The sequence below is a fragment of the Diceros bicornis genome, chromosome 12 (genome assembly GCF_020826845.1).
Source record: "Diceros bicornis minor isolate mBicDic1 chromosome 12, mDicBic1.mat.cur, whole genome shotgun sequence".
In the NCBI taxonomy this organism is placed as follows: domain Eukaryota; kingdom Metazoa; phylum Chordata; class Mammalia; order Perissodactyla; family Rhinocerotidae; genus Diceros; species Diceros bicornis.
In genome coordinates this window covers 61,489,563-61,515,781 of record NC_080751.1, presented here as the reverse complement: position 1 = coordinate 61,515,781, position 26,219 = coordinate 61,489,563, and the positions used below count along the sequence as shown (strand labels likewise).

Here is a 26,219-nt window from a genome sequence, read left to right as displayed (position 1 = left end):
CTTAGATTAGGTAATAGCAGAAGAGCAAAATCAAGACAAGGTTCTAAAACAAATTGAATAGCATTAAATTTATTTCTTGTCAAAAGAGGTTTACTGGTTTTGGATGCTTTTTTGCACTTAGATACAAATACTGTTTTTAAGAAGCATTGTTACTCTGCTTTTGAAAATTAAAGGCAATAAATGTAAAAGTATGCCACCCACATGTACCTACACTCAGTTAACTGAGATTCCATGGTTCATAAGATCTCAAAGGAACAGCTCATTTTCAGGTATAGGCCCCAAAACATCTGACTACTGAAGTATAAAGCACAGAAAATCACTATGAATAATTTAGATAAATGTGCACTGCCTAATCTAAGACCAAAGGCTAGAAGAAGAGAAATACGTATTTAATCGCCATAGGGAGACAACTAAAAAGCTACAACTTAAAGAATTCCGAGCTTAAAGCTAACTTTTTGAAGACTCTAATATTTACTCCACTTCCTAATTTCAGGAATGTTAAGTATAGCAAAAACTCACATATAGTAAGAAGAAAGGTCACAGCTCCTAAACTAACTACGTTTCTTCATTTCCGAGATTAAGAATTAAATGGAGGGTAGGGGATACAATATAGGGATAGAAAGAAGAGGAAACTCCACAGAAAGGCGCTCAAGAGCAACCCCAAGAAGAGTTTGCCAAGAAAAATCACAGAATAAACCTGAAATTCACCAAATTTTAGCAGGGAAGAAAAAGTTAAAATTTAGACTACCATATTAGCAGAAAGGTAACAGCAGCTTCTAACATTATTCCTTAAATGGAATGCACTGTTTTAGAGACTGTTCTGAAGAATTATTTTTTTAAAAATGGCCCATAATCATGAACTAATATTCCTTATGAAAAAAATTAAATCTTCCTCCAAATTAACACAAAGTACAAAGGGCAATAAAGTAAACCAAAATTGGAAAAATGTCTAAATTAGTCACATCAGCTAGTAGTAATAATCTCTAAAGAGATATGCTTTTCTTCTTGAGAAAGTTAAAATCTTACTTAAAATCTTTGCAATCGGCATCCATTCCATTTGGCAAACCTCTGCCATTTATTTTAGAATCATCATCATCTCCTTGTTTAAGATCTCTGTTTTGGTCCTCCTCAAATGGAGAAGCCTTGCCTTTTTGATCTCCTTTCTCAGGTCCATCTGTTTCAGCATCTCTAGTGCCCTGAGGAAAAAGAATCTGTTTGATTCTGAATATTTAATAGAACACAAAAAAAGGCACCATAAGGTGACCTAAAACTACACTATAGTGCATGTAAACAATAAAAGCATTGAATCTTATTTTAATTTCGTAGTCAACTAATTTATCAAAGGCCAAAAAAATTGAGTACAAACCAGTGATTTATAACAGAAGGGCTAAGGCAACCTTAACTATAGCGGTGCTGGAAAAGCAGTAACACCACAAACGAGATTAAAATTCTACTTAATGCATAGATGATTTTGTTTAGTTACTTTCAGATCAAGCACTACCACAAATAAGCAATTTTAATCTTGCAAATTATGCTTTTTAATTAATATGGTTTGATTTTTGTAACATGGTTAAGATTATAAATATTCCCAGTGGTTTTACTGTTTCATGTATTTCAAGAAGTGGCCAAGAGAAGAAACAAGAGCACCAATAGCTACAAAATTTTCTTTAGCTCTAGGAAGGGCCACAAAAATAAAATGACTTAAAGATAATCAAATAACCATTGAGCAATTACCAAATATTTCTTTTTTCAAAATACTTACAAAAGTTCCCTTCCTAAATCGAGAATCCAATTTATCAGCAGGAGAAGAACTTAATACATATTCTACCATGCTCACACCAAGGCCTCCACTTTCTGATCGCGGAGACAGTATTGCATTTACTTCACTGTTTCCATGAAAACCCTGTCCAGATCTTCTCTGTACCATAATAGGCTGGGACATTGAATGGTCTGTTCGGAAGAAAGAACACAATTACATATTTGTAGTTTTAAAAGCTAACCAAAATGTATTTACACAAGTTAATGTACCAAAGTAAGAAAAATCGGCATACTGTTTTAATTTGAAAGTTGTTATAATCTTTATAAAAAGCTCTTCATTCTGTTGAGACTCACTGGCCTAGACACATTTCTTGAGAATACAGATAGAAAGAACCATTTGGTAAAAAACAGGTAAGTGAAGAATATTCTTCTATGTGAAGAACAGTCAAACCAAAAAGGTCAACGGAAATAGAAACAATCTGAAGGCTCAGTTGCCTGTTAAGCATCTTACTTTATTTATTTTTTTGAGGAAGATTGGCCCTGAACTAACATCTGATGCCAATTTTCCTCCTTTTTTCCTTTTTTTTTTTTCCCTCCCCAAAGCCCCCAGTAGATATTTGTATGTCATAGTTGTACACCCTTCTAGTTGCTCTATACGGGACGTGGCCTCAGTGCGGCTTGATGAGTGGTACATAGGTCCGCACCCAGGATCCAAACCAGCAAACCCCAGGCCGCCGAGGCAGAGCACGCAAACTTAACCGCTATGCAACCAGGCTAGCCCCTGTAAGCATCTTATTAAAAAGTTAAAGTTCTTTTGGCAATTCATAACAATTCAAAACAAAAACCCTGAGGGATAAAACCTAGAAGAATAAAAATAACTCCTCCTAAATTGGCAGAAGCTCATCTCAAGCTCACAGTTAAGTACTGGACAGATTCATAACACATGGCTGTATCGCTATAAACAAAAGAAAGAGTTCAGAAAAGCCAGTAATAGCACAGAATTTTCTATTCTTGGTGTAAAAACTAAGTAGCATCTAAAGTTGATTTTGAAAAATCCCTTCTAGTTTAAAAGTTTCCCATTTATTTTTGTTTAACAAAAAATTATTCATCTAGTACAAATACCTTTTCTACATATTTTTGTGACAAAAAGAAAAACCAATATTTAAGATCTGAGAGCAAATGGAATACATACATAATAAAACATATGAGGCAACCATTCACATAGATTTGCCCAAAAACTTTTTTTAAAGGAACCAATAAGCTGCCAGCTACCTGACTCATTTATGAAAACACACATACAATACTCAATATTAGGTCTATTTCTTAAAGGATTGAACTACCACAGAGGTACTCAGTCATCATTTCATTAACTGTAATAATTTTTAAATGATTGCTACTTTTGTTAAACCATATTAAAACATTTCCATATTAAAACATTTTAGTACCTTTACCCATGAGATTAGTTGTTATATTTTTTCATTCAATCATTCACACAGTTCAAATACTGATTTACTATCTCTCATATGCTAGGCATTGTGCTATGTATAGAGAACCCAAGAACAAACAAGACAGTCCCTGACCTCAAAGAGATTACAGGTTTATCAGAAAGCAATAATAATGGAGTAAAGTGCTTCAATACAAATAATCCAGGATACTATGGGAACAGAAAGAAGTAGCATCAATCTTTCCCAGGCTCAGAGTGAATCCCAAAGGAGGTGATATGAAGGGTAGAGAGTTAAAAGTGAGGAAAAAATAGGTGAAGGTGGGGATGTAAAGAGCATTTCAGTTAGAGAAACCAGCATGTTCAAAGGCCTGGAAGTACAGGAGAACACAAGGAAATTAACAGTCACAAGTAGTTCAGTTCAGCTGGGAAGGAAACACGTATATGATCAAGTTTCCTGCAGTCATAGAAAGAGTCTGTCTTAGAATGACAATTCCTTTACGAGAAGGAACGTGCTATTCATACTTGTACATGCTTGGCATTCAATAAATGTTTGTTCAGTAAACAAAATAATTCCATTCACTTCTAATTTTCTCATGTCTTCTAGTAAAGACTAATATTTTTCTTTAAAATTGTATCCATACAAGAAAATTAAGTTGGGAGAGGGAATGGTATAAAGAATTAACTAAAATTATAAATCTGACACAAAAAAGAAATAGGAATATATAAATATGTTGCTTAAATTTTTTATTGCTGGTACTAGTTGTCCTCCAAATATAACATACCAAAAATATTTCCCTACCATCCATATTGAAAATAATCTCGTTACCATGTTCTACTCAAGATGCTTTGCTTTGGAATGCGTTAAAAAATAATTTGGTTTTGGTAAGTAAAGCAATTAACCACTCAACCTTTAAAACAAAAATCAAAACATGTCTATCAACCAAGTTTTCACGCACATGTGATTTTAGCAAAGAAAGTGCCTTTCATGGGAAAAACGTACCCTAGTCCAAATAACTGAATAATTTAAAAGTCCAGTCTAATACAGGCTTTCAAATTCAGAAAAAAAAAATTCCTTGAGGGCAGGGATTATATCTCATTTATCTTTATATTCTCCAAACCTGGCATATTATATTACATATTGGTTGAATTCAAAGAAAATTCCCAGTATTTTAAGGAAATTTTAGTCTAAATTTAGTTTTATAACCAAAGTTTTCAATCTTTATCAATGGTGACTGTAAAAGAGTATTAATCATTAAAATCTTCTAGCACTTCCTAATTTTTTGACAATTACTTTGGTTCAATAATTTTTAAAACTATAAAGGACTTTAAAATCTTTTAATATATTTTAATGATCTGGAGAATAAAGAAATACCTGGCAATTTACACTCAAAATATAAGGCTAATTTGATAATTATCCTCCAGAAATTTGTTTTTATATTATTTTGGTCATTTTGTATAGCTTTAACAAGCTACATTAAACTCTTATAAAAAGAGAAAACTTATTTGTAAAATACATGTTGATAGTTTCATAGGTACATCTCTCAAATTTTACTCATCAGAAACATTTAAAAATATAATCAGTACTATTTTAAGACGATAACTGTGCTTTTTAATTTACCAATATATACTGTCACTCCTGTGAGTTATACTCCTTACACACCAGTTCCTTGTCTCTTAACAGTGTCTTGGACCTAAGTCTCTCCTCACGACTTACAGATATCAAAAACATTCAATGTTTGCTCCCTTTCTGGGAATTTTACCTTACTAAGGGAGTTTACCTCCTTTCTGGATGTGGCTAACGTCTAATAAAGCTAGACTGAGCTAAAATTAGATAAATCAGTCACCATCTTCTGATATAATTTAAGATTAAAAATTCCTATGGTTAAAATGTGTTCTCTATTGTAACAAACACTTCTAATCAATAAGTAGACCATGAGATAAGGATTAATTTACACAAGAAAATGCACATTATAATGATTTACGAAATCCTCAACAAAGATAGCACAAATTTTCTCCAAATAGTGTCTGAGGGTGGGCAGGGTTTTAAAAAAATTAAAGAAAATTCATAATTCTCACACATATACCAATAACTTACGAGAAGTTCCCCATGCAGTCTCTCTCCATTCATCATCCCCAAGAAATATGCCTTTTTGTCCATCTTTTGTTGAATCATCAGGTTCCCAAAACTTTTTGGTAGGCAAAAGCTATTTGGGAGGGAAAAAATATTACATTTAAATTTTATGCTAATTACAAAGAACTAATATGTAGTTCTATAGCAAACTTACCACTGATATGCACAAGTTACTTTTCAATGCTAATGATAATTCAGAGTGACCTATTTCCTAATTTGTCTCACTAATAATAAAATAACTCTCCACTTATGTTTTTGGGCACTGGCTCTGATAATTCTAGACCTGAACATTAATCAAAGTCCACTTTCGACTCTTCTAAATTTTTCAAATGGTTTTACTATTATGTGATTTTCTTTATACATAAATTTTTTCAAGAGTAAATTTCTTACTCAATACAGATAATACAATAAAAATAACTACACCAATGATTAAAATTTTTCCTTTACTTCCAAGTACTACCCTTGGATCACCTCCTATCCTACAGCTTCCATGATAAAAAATGTATTTTCATTCTTACTTCACTTATTCAATGGAAGTGAACTTCACAACTCTTCCTAGGTCCTGAATACTAGCAATCTATCAATCCCAAATCAGGAAGCTACCGATGGTAGAACAGACACATAGAAAAGACCCTCAAATACTTCTGAGATAACAACTGCAAAGCCCTGTGCTCTATATATCCCACATTGTGATATACACAGTACATAAACACTGCATTGATACAACCATTCATTGCTTACTCAAAATACATATTTGGCCAATTCCTAATGATACTTTAATATTCATCCAGACCTCTCCTCTCTACCTTCTCTGAAACTCAGAGGAGGTGGACTGGGGGATACGTCTGTTTGAAAAAAATAGACTGGTTTTCTGAGATATGCTTTTGGCATTTTAAATAAGCATTTGTAAGATACTCAGCCCTCTCAGCCTGTAATTAGGTGCCCAGTCTTTCAGTGCTCGTAATTAAACCAGTATATACCTCTATTACTACACTTATCACACTAAATTACCTGTGTTTGTCTCCTTAAGCACATGGTGACCCTATCTTCAGAGAGCTCACAAACACATAAACTAACTATAATAAAATGAACTTAGCAAAACCTGAATTGGGTCTTAGAAGTAAGATTGTATGTGCGTGTTGGGGGTTGAAAGTGTGAGTGGAAGGTGAGGAAGACATAGTAAATCATGAACAACTTGAGAAAATGCATAGTGTGTAGAACAGGGTATAAGATGGAGGAAGTGATGTGGGAAGATCAAAGTTGATGCTGGTAAAACTATCTAGGTCAGATAATGAGGAACCTTAAAGATGTGCTAAAGAAACTGCATATTACAAATTGAAGCAATAGAGAATCAAGAGAGGTCAGCAAGAGTGACATTATGTTTTAGAAAAAACTCAAGCTGTAAGTTGTAAGAATAATGAATATTCTAGACTAGAAGCAAGGAGATTAGTTTCGAAGAATTACAACAACAGGGCAAAGATGACAAGAATTCAAACACGGTACCAGCAGAGAGAAAGAACTAAGAAAATAAAATGGATTTGAGAGCTGTCTAGGAGAGTCAATAGGATATGAATACAAATGTGGTGGTGGGGGGTGCTGTGAATAAAAGGATAAAACTTTGGGCCGGCCCGGTGGCTTAGCGGTTAAGTGCTCAAGCTCCGCTACTGGCGGCCCGGGTTCGGATCCGGGCGCGCACTGATGCACCACTTCTCTGGCCATGCTGAGGCCGCATCCCACATACAGCAACTAGAAGGATGTGCAACTATGACATACAGCTATCTACTGGGGCTTCAGGGGGGGCGGGGAGGAGGACTGGCAATAGATGTTAGCTCAGAGCCGATCTTCCTCAGCAAAAAGAGGAGGATTAGCACGGATGTTGGCTCAGGGCTGATCTTCCTCAAGAAAAAAAATAAATAAATAAAAGGATAAAACTTTAAAATTTGGATAACAAGGTAAATGGTAGTACCACTGATCAGAACAGAAAAAAACCAGGATGGGGCCGGCCCCGTGGCGTAGCGGTGAAGTGCGTGCACTCTGCTGCTGGCGGCGCAGGTTCGGATCCCGGGCGCGCACCAATGCAGCGCTTGTCAGGCCATGCTATGGCACCATACCATATAGAGTGGAGGAAGCTGAGCACGGATGTTAGCCCAGGGCCAGTCTTCCTCAGCAAAAAACAGGAGGAGGACTGGCATGGATGTTAGCTCAGGGCTGATCTTCCTCACACACACACACAAAAAAGAAAAGAAAAAACCGGGAGAAGCAGCTTAGAAGGGAGGAGGGAAAATTCAATTTGGGCATGTTCCTAATCTACAGATCTTTGGCTAAATATTTTTAATTTTAAAGGAAATTAACTTATGTTATTTAAAAAAAAAAGTTTTTCGCATGTTAGGATCTTCCTGGGCTACAAATGATTTGTATTTAAAGTATAGACATTTTAAACAATAATCTGCTCTAACAAAGATCCCAGTAAAATACAACCTCTGTTGCTTCAATTTTTTAAAATCTCACTATAAAAGTTTCATGTATTTTATTCAAACAAAATATACAGCTGGTAATACTAAAACACTGTATTTGATATATTTAAATAATTGAATATTTATTCACCATAAAACCCAAGTTAATCCCTTGTAAATACTGTAAATAAAGCCATTTCAGGCAGGAGAAAATGGTTTCTGAGAGAATAAAGAAATGCTTTTATCCCATACTGCATGAATAAAAATGTTTCAATATCAAAATAAGAGTAACAATAAGTAATCAAAAATAAAGTTTTAACAACTTAATAGAAGCACTGATCACAGACACAGAAGCAGCTGAAACAAACTAATTGTCTGAGATAGCAGAAATAACAGCATCTCTTTGAGGAGACTATTCTAAAGTCTTCTGGGATGAGGTTCCATGAGGTGCTTTAGTAGTAGTTCACAGATCACTACCTTAAAACACAATCTGTACAACTACAGAAAAAAATTTATATCAGGCACTTATCCAGTGTGCCTACTTTCTCCCAAGCACTGAGCTATGAATATTTCTTCATTTTGCAAACATTTATAAGTTATCACCCAAAGGAAAATAATTTAGTGGTTAATAAAATTAACACCTCCTAACAAAAGCCTTTATCAACATTCTAGAAACAGCTTTCTGTGACAGTTTAGACATTGATTTCAAACACTTTTAGAGAAACTACTGGCTTGTGACCAAGAATAAGTTAAAATGAACTAAATACAGAGAAAGGCAACAATTCAAGATAGAACCGTTTAAAAAAAAAAAAAAAAAAGGATAAAGCAGTATGCAGGTTGGAACAGCAATAAAAAACAGAGATTTGTCCCTGGAAACTCTTTCACTGTAGTCAAAGTGGGGAAGCACATTACAGAAAACAAAGGCTAAATGATCTTGAAGATCTGTAAAACATATTACCCATTATCACTTCATATTAGTTTCCTAATTCACAAAAGTTCTAAACCAAGGTCAAGCAACTCAGTATTTCCTGTCAACCCACTCCTCTGTCCTTCCAACTCAGAAATGATTGAGTGGACATACAAATTTATCCCCCAACTGCCCACCATTTTATTAGTTCTTTCCTTCAAGAAGCATTTATGGCTTGCCCTCTCCATCTCCAAAGAAATCAGTCAACACCCTAGCATACTGCCTCAAAATAATAAATAATAAAATTCCTGCTAGAATTTATACTATGAGGTGCACTTACACTTTAGATTTTTCTAATACAAATTGTTATGTAAAACTACCAAACCAACCAAATTAACATAATCCTAAGAATTAAAAGGACTTAAAGGTCAAATGTCTACTTCCCCAAATCTTCTCCATTCCTAATATCCCTTATTATGACCAGCAAACATTATTAGATGTCGCCATTTCCAATGGGAAGCAATACTGTAAATAGTCAAGACACTCATGAATTCAAACTGCTGTTCAAGCACTATTATATGGTCTTGGGCCAGTTACTTCCGTTTCCTCATCTGTGAAGTAAAGATAATAACAAAGCTACTGTCACAGAGTTTCTATGAGGCTAGAATGAAAGAACGTAGTAAGTAAACTGCCTAGAATAGCATCTAGCACACAGCAAACACATAAATATTAGTTATCTTCACTACCAAAAGTATGAATCCTTTAATATCATAAAACATGAATAACATGCTGATCAGCAACATTTAACTGGCTGATTATTTTAAAGGATTACAATATTATTCATTACAAAAATCTTGTCTATAGCTGTTTGCTTTCTTCTTTGAGTCTGTTTGAATATCCTAGGGGGATGATAAACCCCATTACTTTTAAAGAAACGTTACCTAATAGAGTCACATTTTGCGTAAGGGAATAGAATTAGAGGTTAAATAAATTGTCCAAGGTTACATAAATAGCTAGTAAATGGCAGCATTAAGACTTGAACTCATATCTGTTTAATTCTAAGGCCCATTCTCTTTACACTTTACTACTACAGAAGATGGTTCTTTTCAATCATAGTCTAATTCACCAATGTTTCTGAAAACTTTCAGCATTAGACCACCACTAAATATAATGAAAAAATAAAAGTTTAAGATATTATCATGATATTCAGCCCATATAATGTGGGTATTCATGATAGCCGATAAAGTTTAAGAATTGTTAAGATAGGGATTTATGTAGACAAAACTATGATGAGCTACTTGAAAGGCTGGTTTCCATTCCAGTTATCCCTAACAGCTCAGATCAGAGCTGGAGCATTTGAGAGATATATGTGATTCATACAAAAGGGTTATTCTTATTATCTTCAAAAAATCAGTCTTACTCAAGGTCACAGCACTAGATACAGCTGTGAGAAAACAGAAATTTCCTTACTCCCCTATCTAGTATGTTTTCTACTTCACCACACTACCTGGGATCTTAGCACATAAATTTTCTTAAACGTTTTCTTTAAGTATTATTGCGTCAGAAAAGAAAGGAGGGAGCATTATTTATCATACTAAGCTATGATAATATCCCAAAATAAAACACATTAACTCAGCGATTTAAAGTTAAATTCTGGATTCCCTAAAGAATTTCAGGCAGGGGCTTCTTTCCCCTTATTTAAAAAATAAACAGGAACATATATATATATACTATACTATATATATAAACACTATACTAATGAAGCTGAGTTCAACCTCCTATGAAATTAGCTTTGCTCTTTTTAAGTCTCATGACATAACGTAAATTGGTAGCCCTTTTGACAAAAATATGCTATGAAAAAAATAGAAAGGATGAGTTTACGAATGGATAAATACAAATCTCTTCCTACTTCTGGATGAACTAGAAGAGACTGCCCTTCTGATGACGGGTCAGTAAAGCTATCATGATCTACAAAAACCAGTACATTTGAAAATAGTCCTACATGTAATGCAATGCTTTGTACATGAGAGACTTACAGCAACTTAAGACATAATAAGGAAAACATTATTTTTAAAGAAAAAGTCAAGAATAGGGCAATCCATTAAAAAAGGATGTCACAGTAAAAAAATAAACAAGCAATTTTAGAAAACTCAAGAGCCAGAAACTCAAGGCTGCTTTTACTTTATTAAAATGAATTCTGGGATAAAACAAAAACAAAAAACCTCACCTGTCAGGAAAGGAGGAGAAGACTGGTGAGAGAGAGACAGGCAAAGAAGGAAATCCCAGAAGGTTCCCTGCTGCCTGTGAGATGAGGAAAGATAGAAAGGCTTGTGGGAGAGAGAACCCAGAGACAGAAACCTGAGTAGGTTTCTTAGCTATCTCTTAGAGGTAACAGAATTAGCTGGTAAACTGTTAAAAAAAAAAAAAAAAAACAACTTAATTAGTGAATAACAGCTTATTTAAAAATATATATTTTTACTAGATGAAGGTCACAGAAGCACGGACCTGCTGCTATCCACCAAAAAAGCAGGCAATCTAAAACCCTAGCTGCTTTTTTACTCTGCATATCTGACATTTCCATTAAGAAAGTCTAAATTTAAGCTTAGATCATTTAACATATACTATTCAACCTAGCTTCTCTCTCTTCCAAAAACCTCAAATATCCCTCCTCCACCCCCAAATAACTAAACTCTTTCAACTACTGTTTCTGATCACGACTTTTTTTTTTTAACTGCAAAGATATCTCAGGATTTATCAAATACTATTTAGAAAGGGAGGGGAAAAAGCCAATTTGTAAATGTATATAAAATGTAGATCTGGGAAGTAAAGTGTAAGGTAAGGGTATGACTACTTGCTCTTAAAAAAAATCAAGTTCAAGTTTGTCACAGACTAGGCTGAGATACTGTTCAAACCTGCTTTTAAGGTACGTTATTCTGCTTTCTAAAGACCAAAGAAAACAAGCAGCAGGGAAAAACAAAAGCCCTTTTCAACTGCTTTTTATTCACCCATAGTATAAATTATGCCTAAGCAGCCACTGCATTTCAGTGAAGCTGTAGTTTTTTCGTCTAAAATATTATTCCCTCTCTCAAATTTTTCTTAGGGCCTAGAATTTTACCTTATGCACTGGACTAACAAGTTTACTTTGGCAATACTTATGCTTAATCACCTTAACTCACCCTTAAATCAGTCCTCTGAAAATGACAAACTCTTTGGAAAACGCTGTTCTGGAGAAGGGGAGGGTTAGCTAGCTGCAGGGTGCCCTCTTGTGGCCCAGAGGAGTGACTGGACTCTTTTTCTGCATCTGAAGAGCACAGCATTGGATGGAGTGAGTCTCATGAAGGTCTCTAATCTACCAAAGTAAAATAATCTCCAGGAGCAAGCAATTAATTACACATCTTAAGTTCTGTTCACTGTTATTTTCTATTATCAAAGTCCACACTATGTTAGTACTATAGAGCATGACAAAATAAAGATGTGACCACAGAGTTTTCATAATCAAAGTTTTCTAAATATTCATTAGGTGTATGGAAAACTAGTATTTTTGATGCCTTAAATTATGTGATGGTGAGGTTAAATGGGATGACCCAACAAAAATCAGAGATTAACAGGACTGATAAAATCCATTAAAAAATTTAGAGTGCTCACTATATGCTAGTCATTCAAAGCTAACAATCGACAGAGGAGACCTATATAAAACACATAAACTATAACCAGCAATATAATAAAAGTATGTATAAAGATCTATGAGAAGTCAGATGAGGAAGTAATTAATTCTACTGAAGACAGCAATGGGACAATAGATAAGAGTCTTTTTCAGTAGAGTCTTGTAGAGGATTAGAAGTTTATTAAGCAAACAGAGAACAGGGAGAGATTTTTGGAAGAGAATAGTGAACAATTAAGTGTGGCTAAGCAAACATAGCATACATATATAAAACAGCAGGACAAGGATCAAGGAAGGCTCTTTTCTGGGCAAAGTAATTATGGTTCAATATCAATAATAAGCTAAGACAGTATCTAACCAAGTCAATCAAATCAACTAGACAAGATCTCACTAAAAAAAAAAAAAAGGCTGAAAATTACAACTAGAGAATTGCATAATCTGAGATTTAAAAAAACCCACATCATTTGGAAGACATAACCACTATTTTCATGAAGATTTATGGTTAAAAAATAATCTCAATGGCTCAAACAATCAAAGTGAGGTATACATTCTTAGTATTCATAAGTATTTACCTCTCCCATTCCCCGAGATTCTAATGCAAGAGCTTGAAAATCATGATTCATTTCATCCACAGATCAAACCTGTTGAATGACAAAATCAAAAATTAGTAGAAAGAAAAATTTAAGCAACAGATTGTATCAACTATTTTTACTTTAGTATATTGCAGCTATTACCGATGTTAGCATGAGCTGAGATGGGCAAGAATTCTCTATGAAGACAAGTTTTCCTAAATAAAGCTTTCCTAAATAAAGCACATGACAGCAATCTACATTAAAATTTGTAGGAAAACCTGGGATCAAGGGTTCTTGGGTTATTTTGTGTGCCAAAAGAAACCCTCACTAGTTGCTTGAGCAAAAGAACAGACGGAAAGTAAAGACCAGAAGAAGCGAACTCATGCACTAAAATATAGTTATCTTGTTTTTTTATGTTGTTCCTGTTACAAAATTATTTTGCATTATTTCTTTAAGATTTTTCAAAATGTCTCAGCATTTCGTTATTTGCAGATCTTACAGCAATGATAAAAAATTCCACCGAAAATATTTAAGTGGTGATCCAGTTCTACCTCAAAGCAACATATAAATTAATCAGCTGTGAGAGTAATTATAATATTCAGAGGTTTCCTTAAGAATAATTCCTTTCCCTTCTCCTCAAACTAAAACTAAAGCATATTTTTCTATTTTTCCATTTCTAACAGTTTAAATTGCTCTTTATCTTCCATGTGACAATTAATGTGTTCTTGAGTCAGAGGCCCTTTGCTTCTTAGTGTTAAGAACTGCTGGAGAAAACCATTCAAAACTGAAGCAATTACAAAATCACAGCCTTCAAACTTTTGGGCCTCACTATGTAATCCTACCATTTTCCCCAGTCAGTTCTCTCTATCTAAAACTCTATAATATCTGACATTGCAAAGCACTTGTTTCTTCCTGTAATACTGTTCTCTGTTGCTACTCCATCTTTTATAATTCTTTTTACTTTCCCATGTGTTTAATTGCTTCTTCACAGACTCCTATTTGTTTCCTCAACTCCTAATTGTTTTTCTTAGAATTCTACCCAAGGTACTCCCTTCTCTACCCTTTATCCTGAGCAATCTCATCCACTCTCATTGCTTTGAGAACTATAGATACGCTTAGGACCCTCACCTCGACATTTGTATTTATAAACCAAATCTCTCTCCTCTTCAGAATTTCCAGTTATCTCCTTCTTTCTTCCCCAATTATAACTTAATTCTTTCCTTTCTTACACCAATATCCAATCACTAAAGTCAACCTCCTACACCTCACTTACATCTATTTTCCAGCCATCTGGTTATTCAGACCACCATCATCTCTTACCTAAAATACTGCAATCCTCTCCCGTCTTCCCATCCTACATTCTAATCTCCAAAATGTAATTAGTCATCTTTCTAAATGTACTCTGATCACGTGACTAACATATTTTAGTCCAGGACTTAAAGATAAAGCTCAAATTCCTTAATGTGGCTTACAAGGGGACGGAATTGGATTCAAATTATAGTTCTGGCAGTTAGTAGTTCTGTTACTCTGGACAAGTAACCTAAACTGTTTTTTCTCAATTTCCCCCTGGGAAGATACAAGTAGCAGCTGCCACACGGCTTATTATGAAAATTGAATCAGATAACATAAAACACTTAAAATAGTGCTGGGCACATAAGCATTCAAAAGTTAGCTATTAAAAAAAGCTCTTCCATCTTTTCATCAAATGGTACTTGAACAACTGGATATCCATATACAAAAAATGAACTTCAACACATATCTTACACTTTGACATAAAAATTAACTCAAAATGGATCATACACCTAAATGTAACATCTAACATTATAAAATACCTAGAGAAACAGAGGAAAGCCATGTGACCTTGTGTTTGGTAACGAGTTTTTAAATCAATATCAAAAGCAGAGTCCATAAAAACAAGGATGAAAGATGAAAGAAAAACTGATGCCTAAAAATCTGACTTCATCAATAAGAACATGCTCTACAAAAGACACTGATAAGAGAATGAAAAGACAAACCACAGACCAGGAGAAAAATATTTGCAAATCACATATCTGATACTGGATTTGTAGCCAGAATAAAAACTCAAAAAACAAAATAAGACATCAAACAACCCAATTAAAAAATGGGAAAAGGTCTAAACAGATACTACATCAAAGAAGATATAGAGATAGCAAATAAGTTATTCTTTTCTCATAACTTGCTAGAAAAGCTGGATTCATGAACAGTTCTCATAAAGTTAGCATTTCATTCATCTTTCCATTAATTCAGTAAGCTTTTACTGGGCATCTTCAACGTGTAAGATTTTGTAGAGAAAAAAACTGAGTTAAAATATGGTCACTGTTCTCAAACAGTTTATTTAAATGGGTCTCATATGTTCCCTGGTGGTTGGAGGAATAACTCCTATCAGACCAAACCCTCCTTCCTTCAGATAACTATAAGCTCTGGACAAAACATAAAAACTATTTGAAGGCAATGGAAAACAACTAAACAAACTGGAGGATACTGTACACTTAAAAGAAAGGACTGGCACCGGGCCGGCCCCGTGGCTTAGCGGTTAAGTGCGCGCACTCCGCTACTGGTGGCCTGGGTTCGGATCCCGGGCGCACACCGACGCACCGCTTGTCCGGCCATGCTGAGGCTGCGTCCTACATACAGCAACTAGAAGGATGTGCAACTATGACACACAACTATCTACTGGGGCTTTGGGGAGAAAAAGGAGGACTGGCAATAGATGTTAGCTCAGGGCCGGTCTTCCTCAGCAAAAAGAGGAGGATTGGCATGGATGTTAGCTCAGGGTTGATCTTCCTCACAAAAAAAAAAAAAGCAAAGAAAGGACTGGCACAGAGTGAGGTTTTTTTTTACAGCTTTTTTTGCCTAAGGATAGGCCTGGGGGTAGAGGTAGGACACCAAAATTCCTATAGAGAACTCAGTCTTAAAAGAACCCAAAGACAGCTCTTGGGGCAACCAGAGCTGCTGGAAACTGAGGAGGGAAGTCTCAGAAAGGAGACAACCAAATTCTGATGTAAATTCTGCTCAGATTTTTAGACAATTCCCAAACACAAGACTCCAAGCAACCCAATTAAGGCTAAAAGAACTCAGCAGAAATGTCTGCTGCTGACCACCACAGAAGTCACAGGAATTTGGAGTTTGAGTCTCATGAAAACAAAAATAAACAAAAAACCAATATTCACCATAGAAACATAAAAGAATCTAGAGTATCTTCAGCATATCAATCATAACATCTGGAACACAATCCAAAATTGCTAGGCATACACAGAAACAGGAAAATGTGACCTAGACTAAAGGGAAAAATTAATGAAGACCAACACCAAGATGACCCAGAGGTTAGAACGAGCAAAGATCCTAAAGCAACTATTATAACTGTGCTCAAAAATGAAAGAAAAAATATGCTCCTCATGAGTGAAAAAACAAAATTTCAGCAAAGAAAGACAAACTATAAAAACGAAATGGAAATTATAAAATTGAAAAATATCTTTCAAAGTTTCACTGGATGCACTTAACAGCAGATTGGAGATAAAGGGTCAGTGAATTTGTAGATAGAACAATAGAGATTTCCAATCTGAAGAGAGGAAAAAAAGAAAAGGAGAGAGAAAATGGAGTGGAAAATTATTTGAAGAAACAAAGGCCACGGGCCTGCCCCGTGGCTTAGCAGTAAGTGTGCGCGCTCCGCTGCTGGCGGCCTGGGTTCGGATCCTGGGCGTGCACCGACGCACCGCTTCTCCGGCCATGCTGAGGCCGAGTCCCACATACAGCAACTAGCAGGATGTGTAACTATGACATACAACTATCTACTGGGGCTTTGAGGGGAAAAATAAATAAAGTTAAAAAAAAAAAAAAAACAAAGGCCAGGAATTCCCCCAAATTTGATGAAAGCAAAATTTACAGATTCAAGTCACTCAGTGAACCCCAGGCAAGATAAATAGGAAAAAAACCACAAAACACCAAAAACCCATACCCACACATATTCTAATAAAAATGGTGAAAACCAAAGATAAGAGAAAATCCTGAAAGCAGCTAGAGGAGAAACAACATTACATAACGGGGAAAAACAATATGAATGACCACCTACTTCGCACTAGAAACAGTGCAGACCAGAATATAAAGGACCAGACTTTAAAGTACTGAAAGAAGAAGAAATGCCAACCTAGAATTTTATATCTAGTGGAAATATTCATCAAGAATACAGGCTAAAAGAAAGACATTTTTAGATAAAAAGAAAATTCATTACAGCAGACTTCTACCTCAAGCAATGCTTTAAAAAAAATTCTTCAGGCTAAAGGGAAATGATACCAGATGGCAACTCAGATCACCAGGAAGAAAGAACACCAGAAATGGTAAGTTTGTGCCTAAATACAAAGGACTATTTTTTCCTCTTAATTTCTTCAAAATACATATGCCCATTTAAAGCAAAAATTTCAACACTGTATTATGAGTTTTATAACATATGTAGCTGAACCAATTTACTTGCACGCACATACATCCAATACCTACTCTCTAGCCATACCAACCATCAGGACACTTTGGGTTTTAAAGCAAAACACAGTTTGAGATCAAAATATTCTTTTATCACACAACATACACATAACATATACACATATAAAATTTTATATACATATATATTTTGTAAGGGAGGAATATTTATATATATCCCCCCCAATTATCAAGATAAGTAAAGGAATCTTGGTCTAAATGTGTCCTATGCTTCTGAGTCAGACAATCAAAGTTCTCCATCTTAATATGACACAATTCATTCTAATGTCTAATATAATCTGCTTAAACCATCTTTGATTTCTAAATATTTCTTTACAATTCCCTAAATTTGGACATGATCCATTTCATTACTCCATAAGTACTTCATAGGATTTCCCACATTGCCCTAGATTCTACATCCTTCATATTTTTTCTTAGATTTACATTTGTGATCTCACTTTCTCTTAAACCTTACATTTTACAGACCTTATATTTTCTAGATCTTCCATTCCATTACAGCCTCAACTTCTTCCAAGCATTAACTGTTTCCCAAATCTAATGGCCAATCATCCGAAAGCTTCAGGATATTGTTAACATGTTCAATCACCTAGAGAGGCTTCCTAATATTTATGCAGCTTTCTAATTTCTCAAGAATGCTTCGGGGTCCAGCCTTGTGGCATAGCGGTTAAGTGCGCACACTCCGCTGCTGGCGGCCCGGGTTCGGATCCTGGGCGTGTACCGACACACCGCTTGTCAGGCCATGCTGTGGCGGCATCCCATATAAAGTAGAGGAAGATGGGCACAGATGTTAGCCCAGGGCCAGTCTTTCCCAGCAAAAAGAGAAGGATTGGCATGGATGTTAGCTCAGAGCTGATCTTCCTCAAAAAAAAAAAAAAGGAATGCTTCAAATTTAAATCTTACCAGCTTTACAAGGCATCCATGTAATTTTGACTTTGTAATTCAATTTATCAACATACATTAAATGATACTAAGCCCTGAAGTCTGGGCTCAACGTACAAAGATCATATCAATTACAGTCATTTAAAAAAAATCTTCCATGTAACATCTTATGTATCTGTATCCTCTGAGAACAGATTGTCCTTATTAAGATAATTGTCCCATTAGGGCCAAAAACATAAGATTCTCATTATTTGGATGGAAGTGGCTCTAAAATGGATCCTTTATCATTCTGTTATACTAAAGAAAGCATAATAGACAAATTTTATATGTAAGACAATATGGTATAGTAGAAATCGTACGTGATTTACATTCAGAATATGAGAGTTTGTGTTTTGACTTTTGCAAGCTGCCTAACCTCTAAATCTTAATTTACTTATCTGTTGTGAAGATCCAGTAAGATAATGTATCCAAAAGTGTTTCATTAGCTATTAATAAAAAGTGCTCAACAAATACTAGTTATCATTAAGAACATCATTACAGACTACTCTAGAAAGAACTGATACTTCCTGAGGCTCCTGGCATACTCAGTGTTTGTGTCAGCCTCCTGCCTTGTTGTCAGGTTAAATATCACTTGACTTGTACATAACGGTGCCACTTCTGATCTTTCTAATTAGGTTGCTTTTAATTTGCAGTAATCTGTAGCCTCAGATATCCAAGTATGGTACACTTACAAGAGTAAACAGGCTCTTAGAAGGAAACTACCTCTATCAAACACAAAAACACATTCTAAAGTTACAATCCTTTCTAGAAAAGCAATTTGGCATCACATATATAGGTTCATATCTCTTGAACCAGGTTCCCCCAATTTTGGGAATCAATCCTAAAAATAAAACCTAAATATAAAAATGCTTTATGTACAAAGATGTTTGTAGTATGTTGCCTGCAGACTCTGAAATTATAAACTGCATAACTGTCCCATAATAGTTAAGTGATACAACACATCTATAAATGAAGTATCATGTAGCTATTAAAAATATTTGTTTGTACTGGCGCAGCCACTATGGAAAACAGTATGGAGATTCCTCAAAAAATTGAGAATAGAACTTACCAAATGAACCAGCTATTCCACTGCTGGCTGTTTATCCAAAGAACATGAAAACACACATGCGTAAAGATACATGCACCCCTGTGTTCACTGCAGCATTATTCACAATAGCAAAGACCTGGAAGCAACCTAAGTGTCCATCAAGGGACGAATAGATAAAGATGATGTGGTATATATACACAATGGAATACTACTCAGCTACAAGGAACGATGAAATCCAGCCATTTGTGACCACATGGATGGACATTGAGGGTATTATGCTAAGCGAACTCAGTCAGAGGGAGAAGGTCAAATACCGTATGACGTCACTCATAAGAAGAAGATAAAAACAACAAAAAACCAACACATAGAGACAGACATTGCATTAGTGGTTACCAGAGGGGAACAGGGGGAGGGAGGAGGGTGAAAGGGATGATTAGGCACATGTGTGTGGTGATGGACTGTAATTAGTCTTTCAGTGGTGAACATGATGTAATCTATGCAGAAATAGAAGTATAATGATGTACACCTGAAATTTATGTTATAAACCTATTGTTACCACAATAAAAAAAATAAAAATAAAAACAAAGGAAGAAGTCTTGTTAAGAATTCCTGATGAACTGTGAATTTAAAAAGGAAAAATGACAATGTCATTTAAAAATTTAAAAAAATAAATAATAAATTTATTTTATTTCAATTAAAAAAATAAAAAAATTTGTAATAAAGAAAATGCTTATAAAGAAAGATGGAAATAAACCTAAATCCATACAGTCCTTAAATGATCAGAGTACACCAATTTTTTCATCAATTTAACTGTATTTTATTAGTGCTCTACAATAAATCTATATAATCTATGAATTAGAGGAGGGAGATTTTTATTAAGAAAAAGAAGAGCGTAGTAGACTTAAGAATTTTCTCAAGAGTAAAGCACTGGAGCTTTACTGAAGCCCTTTTTTGCTTATTTCCAGGTTTTCATCTGTAGTCCAACCTAGATGAGGTCATAAGTTAACCTCTGGATAAATGTGAGAGGTCTCTTAGCTCTATGATTCATTCTTTTTTCCCCCAAAGCCCCAGTAGATAGTTGTATGTCAAAGTTGCACAGCCTTCTAGCTGCTGTACGTGGGACGCAGACTCAGCATGGCCAGAGAAGCAGTGTGTTGGTGCGTGCCCGGGATCCGAACCCGGGCCACCAGCAGCGGAGCGCGAGCACTTAACCGCTAAGCCATGGGGCCGGCCCTCTATGATTCATTCTTACTTTTACAGTGAATCATGCTCCAGTGAAGGGGTCAACAAACTTTTTCTGTAAAGAGACAGATAGTAAACACTTTAGGCTTTGCAGACCATATGGTCTCTGTTGTAGCTTCTCAACTAGGCCTTTGTAACACAAAAGCAACCACAGACAACATCGAAATGAACAAGCAGGGATGTGGCCTAATAAAACTTTATTTATTAACAGTGAAATTTGAATTTCATATATTTCTCATGTGTCACAAAATATTATTATTTTATTTTTTTTCCAACCATTTAAAAATCTAAAAACGAATGCTAAAGAATGGGCCAAACAAAAACAGGTAGTGGGCCAGATCTGGTCTGCAGGCCACAGTTTGCCCACCTCTGCTCTAATGCATTTACTCTCTCGACTGCTCCAGAAAAAATCAAATGTAGATAATCCACTCTCAAATATGAGCAAACCAAAAGGTACACCTCAGGGCTTTGCTTTCAACTTTTTCATTTATACTATCCCCACGCAAATTTTTTTCTTATAATGAATGGAGATTTCAGATTACATTTAAATGTAGGTGACTGTGTTATTTTCTTTAAATGACTAGGACAGGTCATAGGAAAAAGACAACAAAAAAACAAAACCCACAAAATAAGACTCAAACTTAGCTTTTCAGTTTAGGGTATTACCATTTATTTCCATCATGAGGAAGAGAATGGAGAAGAAAGTGGGCAAAACAATGGACTAGAAAGAAAATAAACACTGTTTAAATTCTCCTGCAATAACCTCCATATTAGCAATAATAAAGTTGAAGGGGTGGAGGTCATACATATGCCACTAAGTGGGGCTTCAAAATTTTTGCAAAACGCCAACCTGCTATGTTCTATGCAGCTACAGATGTTGGTATCATCTGATAGCAAGGGAAAAGTAAGAATGTGGACATGAATTTAACAACTTTACTCTGAATGGTTAGATCTTAGGGAGAAACAGAACAATCTTTTCTTATAACAAGCAACAGAGTATCTAGCAACCAGTTCTATAATATTGAATTGACTATGTTTACTGGAAGAACATGTATCCAGGAGTTATGGTACACAGTACTGCTTGGGGTGTAAAGTCTGTCTTCAATTTGTCTGTTATTAAGCCATGAAACTTCTCAGTATTATTTCCTTTTATAAATAATTAGAATTTGCTAAAATAGAAGATACAGAATAGAAACTTTTCTACAGCTAAGACCCTGTGTAATCTTGAGGTAAATTGGAATGAAAAAGTCATAGTTTTTAGGTTATGATTCTTTGTTTCCTAGTAAAGAAGAGTGTCTTACTGAATTCTAAAATTTAACAGTATTAGTTTATTTTTCAGTAGGCAGCACTAATACTAATTATGTGAGAAAAACAGATAAAGCACCTCAAATAACAACTTGGTTAAGTTCTGTGAGTTTTCATATTTACTAACGCATAATCCAAAAGGTTTACAAATAGTCTGTGTAAAGAACCAAGAATATACATTAATAAGTACTTTTATATCATTAATAGTACTAATTTTTCTCCGACAACATCTGATCCAATTCCTCACCATATGGCTACCATAAAAAATAAGTTGGGGGGAAAAACCATTTAGAGCTACAATAAATGATATTAAAGCACTTTCTACCACCGTATGATATTAATCACATTTTCATAGTATTATAATTCGTTGAATTTTAGGGTTATCATAGAAATTAAACTCTGGGATCAAAGGGGCTAGGAACTGTGTTTTAGCCATCTAAATGCTCAACATATACTGAATAAATAAAATTTTTATTTTATGAAATGTAAATTCAGATATGAAATCAACTAATACGTGGATAGTGACTGTTTATTGATACACGATGCTTGTTTTAATAGAGAGACAATGAACAAGGCCCTTCCTCAGACTTTTTGTACTGCTGCAGACATTTATCAACATACAATGACTGAGTGCATTTCCCATTGGCACTACTTCTCCAAATTGGTCCTCTAGTACCTAGAGCTGTTGCTACCTTGTGCATCAATTATAACAAGAAAATTACATAAAAACTTCATTGATTCATATAAATATAAGTCAAAACACATAAAGAGTACTTAAGCTGCTTATATATAAAATATTCTTGGTAGTCATTCTCCTCGGACTGTTTTTAATGAACATAGTCACTGAGCATTAGTGGTATCCATTGCAAACAAATGGGTGCTCAAGTCCTTAAGAATACCTTCATGTCTTCAGCATTTTTAAATCACTTTTGCAAATTTGCCACAATAAATTTGTTTAGCAATGCCTTTTCTTATCCATATGAAAAAAGGAAACCTAAATCCAAGTTTAAGTATTTAGAGTAGACCATTAGCCTTCAAAGATTTAACATTAGAAGTTTCTACTAATCACCATCAACACCTACCATGTAATGCGTTCTTTTTCTGGGAGCATGAACTGAACCATACACTTCTCTAGTGGTGTTGGACAAGTCACTTAGCTAGTGACTGAGTCAAGATCCACATCAACATTTTTTGATATCTGCTACTTGTTTGTCCATGTACTTCATGGGGGAACAATATATACTTGTTTTACTAGCATAAAGAACAGTATTACTGACTCAACTATATTAACAAAAAGTCAAGTTTTATGTTTTGTTTTGTATTGTTTTTGTGAGGAAGATCAGCCCTGAGCTAACATCTATGCCAATCCTCCTCTTTGCTGAGGAAGACCCGCCCTGAGCTAACATCTGTTGCCAATCCTCCTCCTTTTTTTTCTTTTCCCCCTTTTTCTCCCCAAAGCCCCAGTAGATCGTTGTATGTCCTAGTTGCACATCCTTCTAGTTGCTGTATGTGGGACGCCGCCACAGCATGGCAGGACAAGCAGCACGTCGGTGCGCACCCGGGATCTGAACTCGGGCCGCCAGTAGCGGAGCACACGCACTTAACCACTAAGCCATGGGGCTGGCCCCCAAGTTTTATGATTTGAATGAAATTTGGCAAAAAAAAGTGTCAGGAATATACAGACTCCCAGAAATCATCAAAGACCGTAGTTCAAATCTAACTACGATTAGAAATTAGTTTATTCCAGTACCCGCATTTAGACATTAAATAAAAATTTACCAAATATTTCTATGCAAGAATGCTTTAGCTCTCTGATGGTAAATCTCACAGAGATCACATTCTCAAGGAGGCAAAATAGGATAAATATATACTTAGATATATGCAAATATAAGGCAAGATATTTTTTCCTTAAAATTCTCTCAAAGGAGAATCACCATATATTTGAGTCTTTACAAAGTTTCTTGTATTACAAGGCTTTCTCTCGATTTGAGAAATAAAATACTGTTTAGAGAAATTCCTTTATTTTGAAAAACAAAATACTGCTTAGAGAAGATCTACACCCTAAAACAACCTCAACCAATGCTCATTTTTGATGCCTTTAGATATCAAGCATCACCTGAGAGAAGCACATAAAATAACTTAAGTGGAAATAAAGATGACATGCTTTAGAAGACTGTTAGTGCAAAGTGGCCCTAATGAGTCAAAGATATATGTGAAATGTCAAAGATATATGATATGAAATGAACCCCCTAAAAGCAGTATTTCTAAATTAACCTTATTTTGTGATTTAAAATGCCATTATTCTGCGGCCAGCCCAGTGGTGTAGTGGTTGGGTTCGCGCACTCCACTTCAACAGCCCGGGGTTCAGAGCCCAGGCACGGACCTACGTGCTGCTTATCAAGCCATGCTGTGGTGGTGTCCCATACACAAAATAGAGGAAGACCGGCTCAGATGTTAGCTCAGGGACAATCTTCCTCAAGGAAATCCTTAAGAGGAAGATTGGCAACAGATGTTAGCTCAGGCCATCTTCCTCATCAAAAAAAAAAAAAAAAAAAAGCCATCATCCTAAAAGTGGAACAAGCAGGCATTATATGCCTTATGATGTAACGTAATATGAAACAGCACCACCACCTACCCAAGAATTACTGCCTCAAAAAAACAAAAAAAGGGCCCAGCCCCACAGCATAGTGGTTAAGTTCAGCACATTCCACTTCAGTGGCCCGGGGTTCAGATCCCGGGCGGGGACCTACACCACTCGTCAGCCACACTATGGCAGCAACCCACACATAAAGTAGAGGAAGACTGGCACAGATGTTAGCTTACGGTTAATCTTCCTTAAGCAAAAAAATGATGAGGACTAGCAACAGATGTTAGCTTAGGGCTAGTATTCCTCAGCAAAAAAAGGAAACAAGTAGCTTTGACTTTAATGAATAGACATTAAAGGTTTAAAAAAATAATAACACTAAACTTCAATCTAATAAAGGTGCTAGATCTAAATACTGGTTTATCAGAAATACGAGAGAGAGAGAGAATAACGAAGTCAATAGATAAAACAAGAATATAATCATTCAATCCAGAACATGGAAAAAAGGAAAAATTATCTAGTTTTACCAACATATTTATGACATGAAATTTTAAAAGAGGAGGAGAGAGGAAGGACTATTATATAGACAGGCTTAAACGTCAAATCCATTGGGTAAACCTTGCTTGAATCCTGATTCTAACCAACCAACTATAAAAAAGACTTTTTGGGGAAATCAAATAAAGAATGGGTATTAGATGATATTAAGGAATTTTGTTAGCTGTGATAATAGCAAGAAGATTGTATTTTTCAATAAGTCCTCACAAGTAAAGGAATTTAAACTGGCGTGTTGTCTGGAATTTGCTCTGAAATATTCTTTTAAAAAGTAAAATATGGGGCTGGCCCGGTGGCCTAGTGGTTAAGTTTGGCATGTTCCGCTTCAGCGGCCTGGGTTCAGTTCCCAGGTGCGGACCTATACCACTTGTCAGCCATGCTTTGCAGCGACCCATGTACAAAATAGAGGAAGACTGGCCACAGATGTTAGCTCAGAATGAATCTTCCTCAGCAAAGAAAAAAAAAAGTAAAATATGAGTATAAGCAAGATTTCACACAACGTTGAATATGGATGATAGATATCTGAGGGTGCACTGTACTTTTCTACTTCTTTGTTTGAAAATTTCCATAATCAAGTTAATAAAATACATATAACAATATGAAAGAAGGCCATGTGAAGCAGGTAGTATTTAAGCTGGGCCCCGCATGATAGGTATGACTTGGACAAATCCTTCTTTTTTTAAACAAAACATTTATATAAACTGCAGGTTATACGGGGGGTTACTCACCACAAGGTTAACTGACTTAGGGTCCAAGCTGTTCTATAAATTTAATGTCACTTATTACTTCCTCAATCATATTTTTGACAAGTAGTGTATGAAAATTTTTTTCTAAAAACCGATTTCCAAATAAGCACAAACCTCTTTGGACTAATTTTTATCAGACACCATGCCCCAAAAGAGAACAACAGAATTTATTGAGCATCCATTTTATGCCAGAGATCATATTAGACATATTATACCTAATTCTCACTAAAATCCAGCAAAGTAGGTATTATATCCCTACTTTACAAATAAGGAAATTGTGGCCAATTTCCCTACCCTAATAGACAACGCTACTAAAATAGCAAAGGATTCAATACTATCAAGACTCCAAAAGCTCCATGCTCTTTTCCATACCAACCAAGCATAAA

General features: G+C 35.3%; 1 protein-coding gene across 5 annotated transcripts in view; it reads right to left on the bottom strand.

Moving 5' to 3' along the window:
* PUM2 (pumilio RNA binding family member 2) overlaps nt 1–26,219 on the bottom strand; it is a 93,844-nt gene that overhangs the window by 56,567 nt on the left and 11,058 nt on the right. For all 5 annotated transcript variants that reach the window (XM_058551737.1, XM_058551735.1, XM_058551738.1 and 2 more), the window contains exons 2-5: nt 12,927–12,995; nt 5,298–5,406; nt 1,763–1,950; nt 1,027–1,196 (exon numbers count right to left, since the gene is read on the bottom strand). In XM_058551737.1, the coding sequence (XP_058407720.1) occupies nt 1,027–1,196; nt 1,763–1,950; nt 5,298–5,406; nt 12,927–12,977 (518 nt within the window). In that variant the 5' untranslated portion in view covers nt 12,978–12,995. The remainder of the gene's footprint in view (nt 1–1,026; nt 1,197–1,762; nt 1,951–5,297; nt 5,407–12,926; nt 12,996–26,219) is intronic.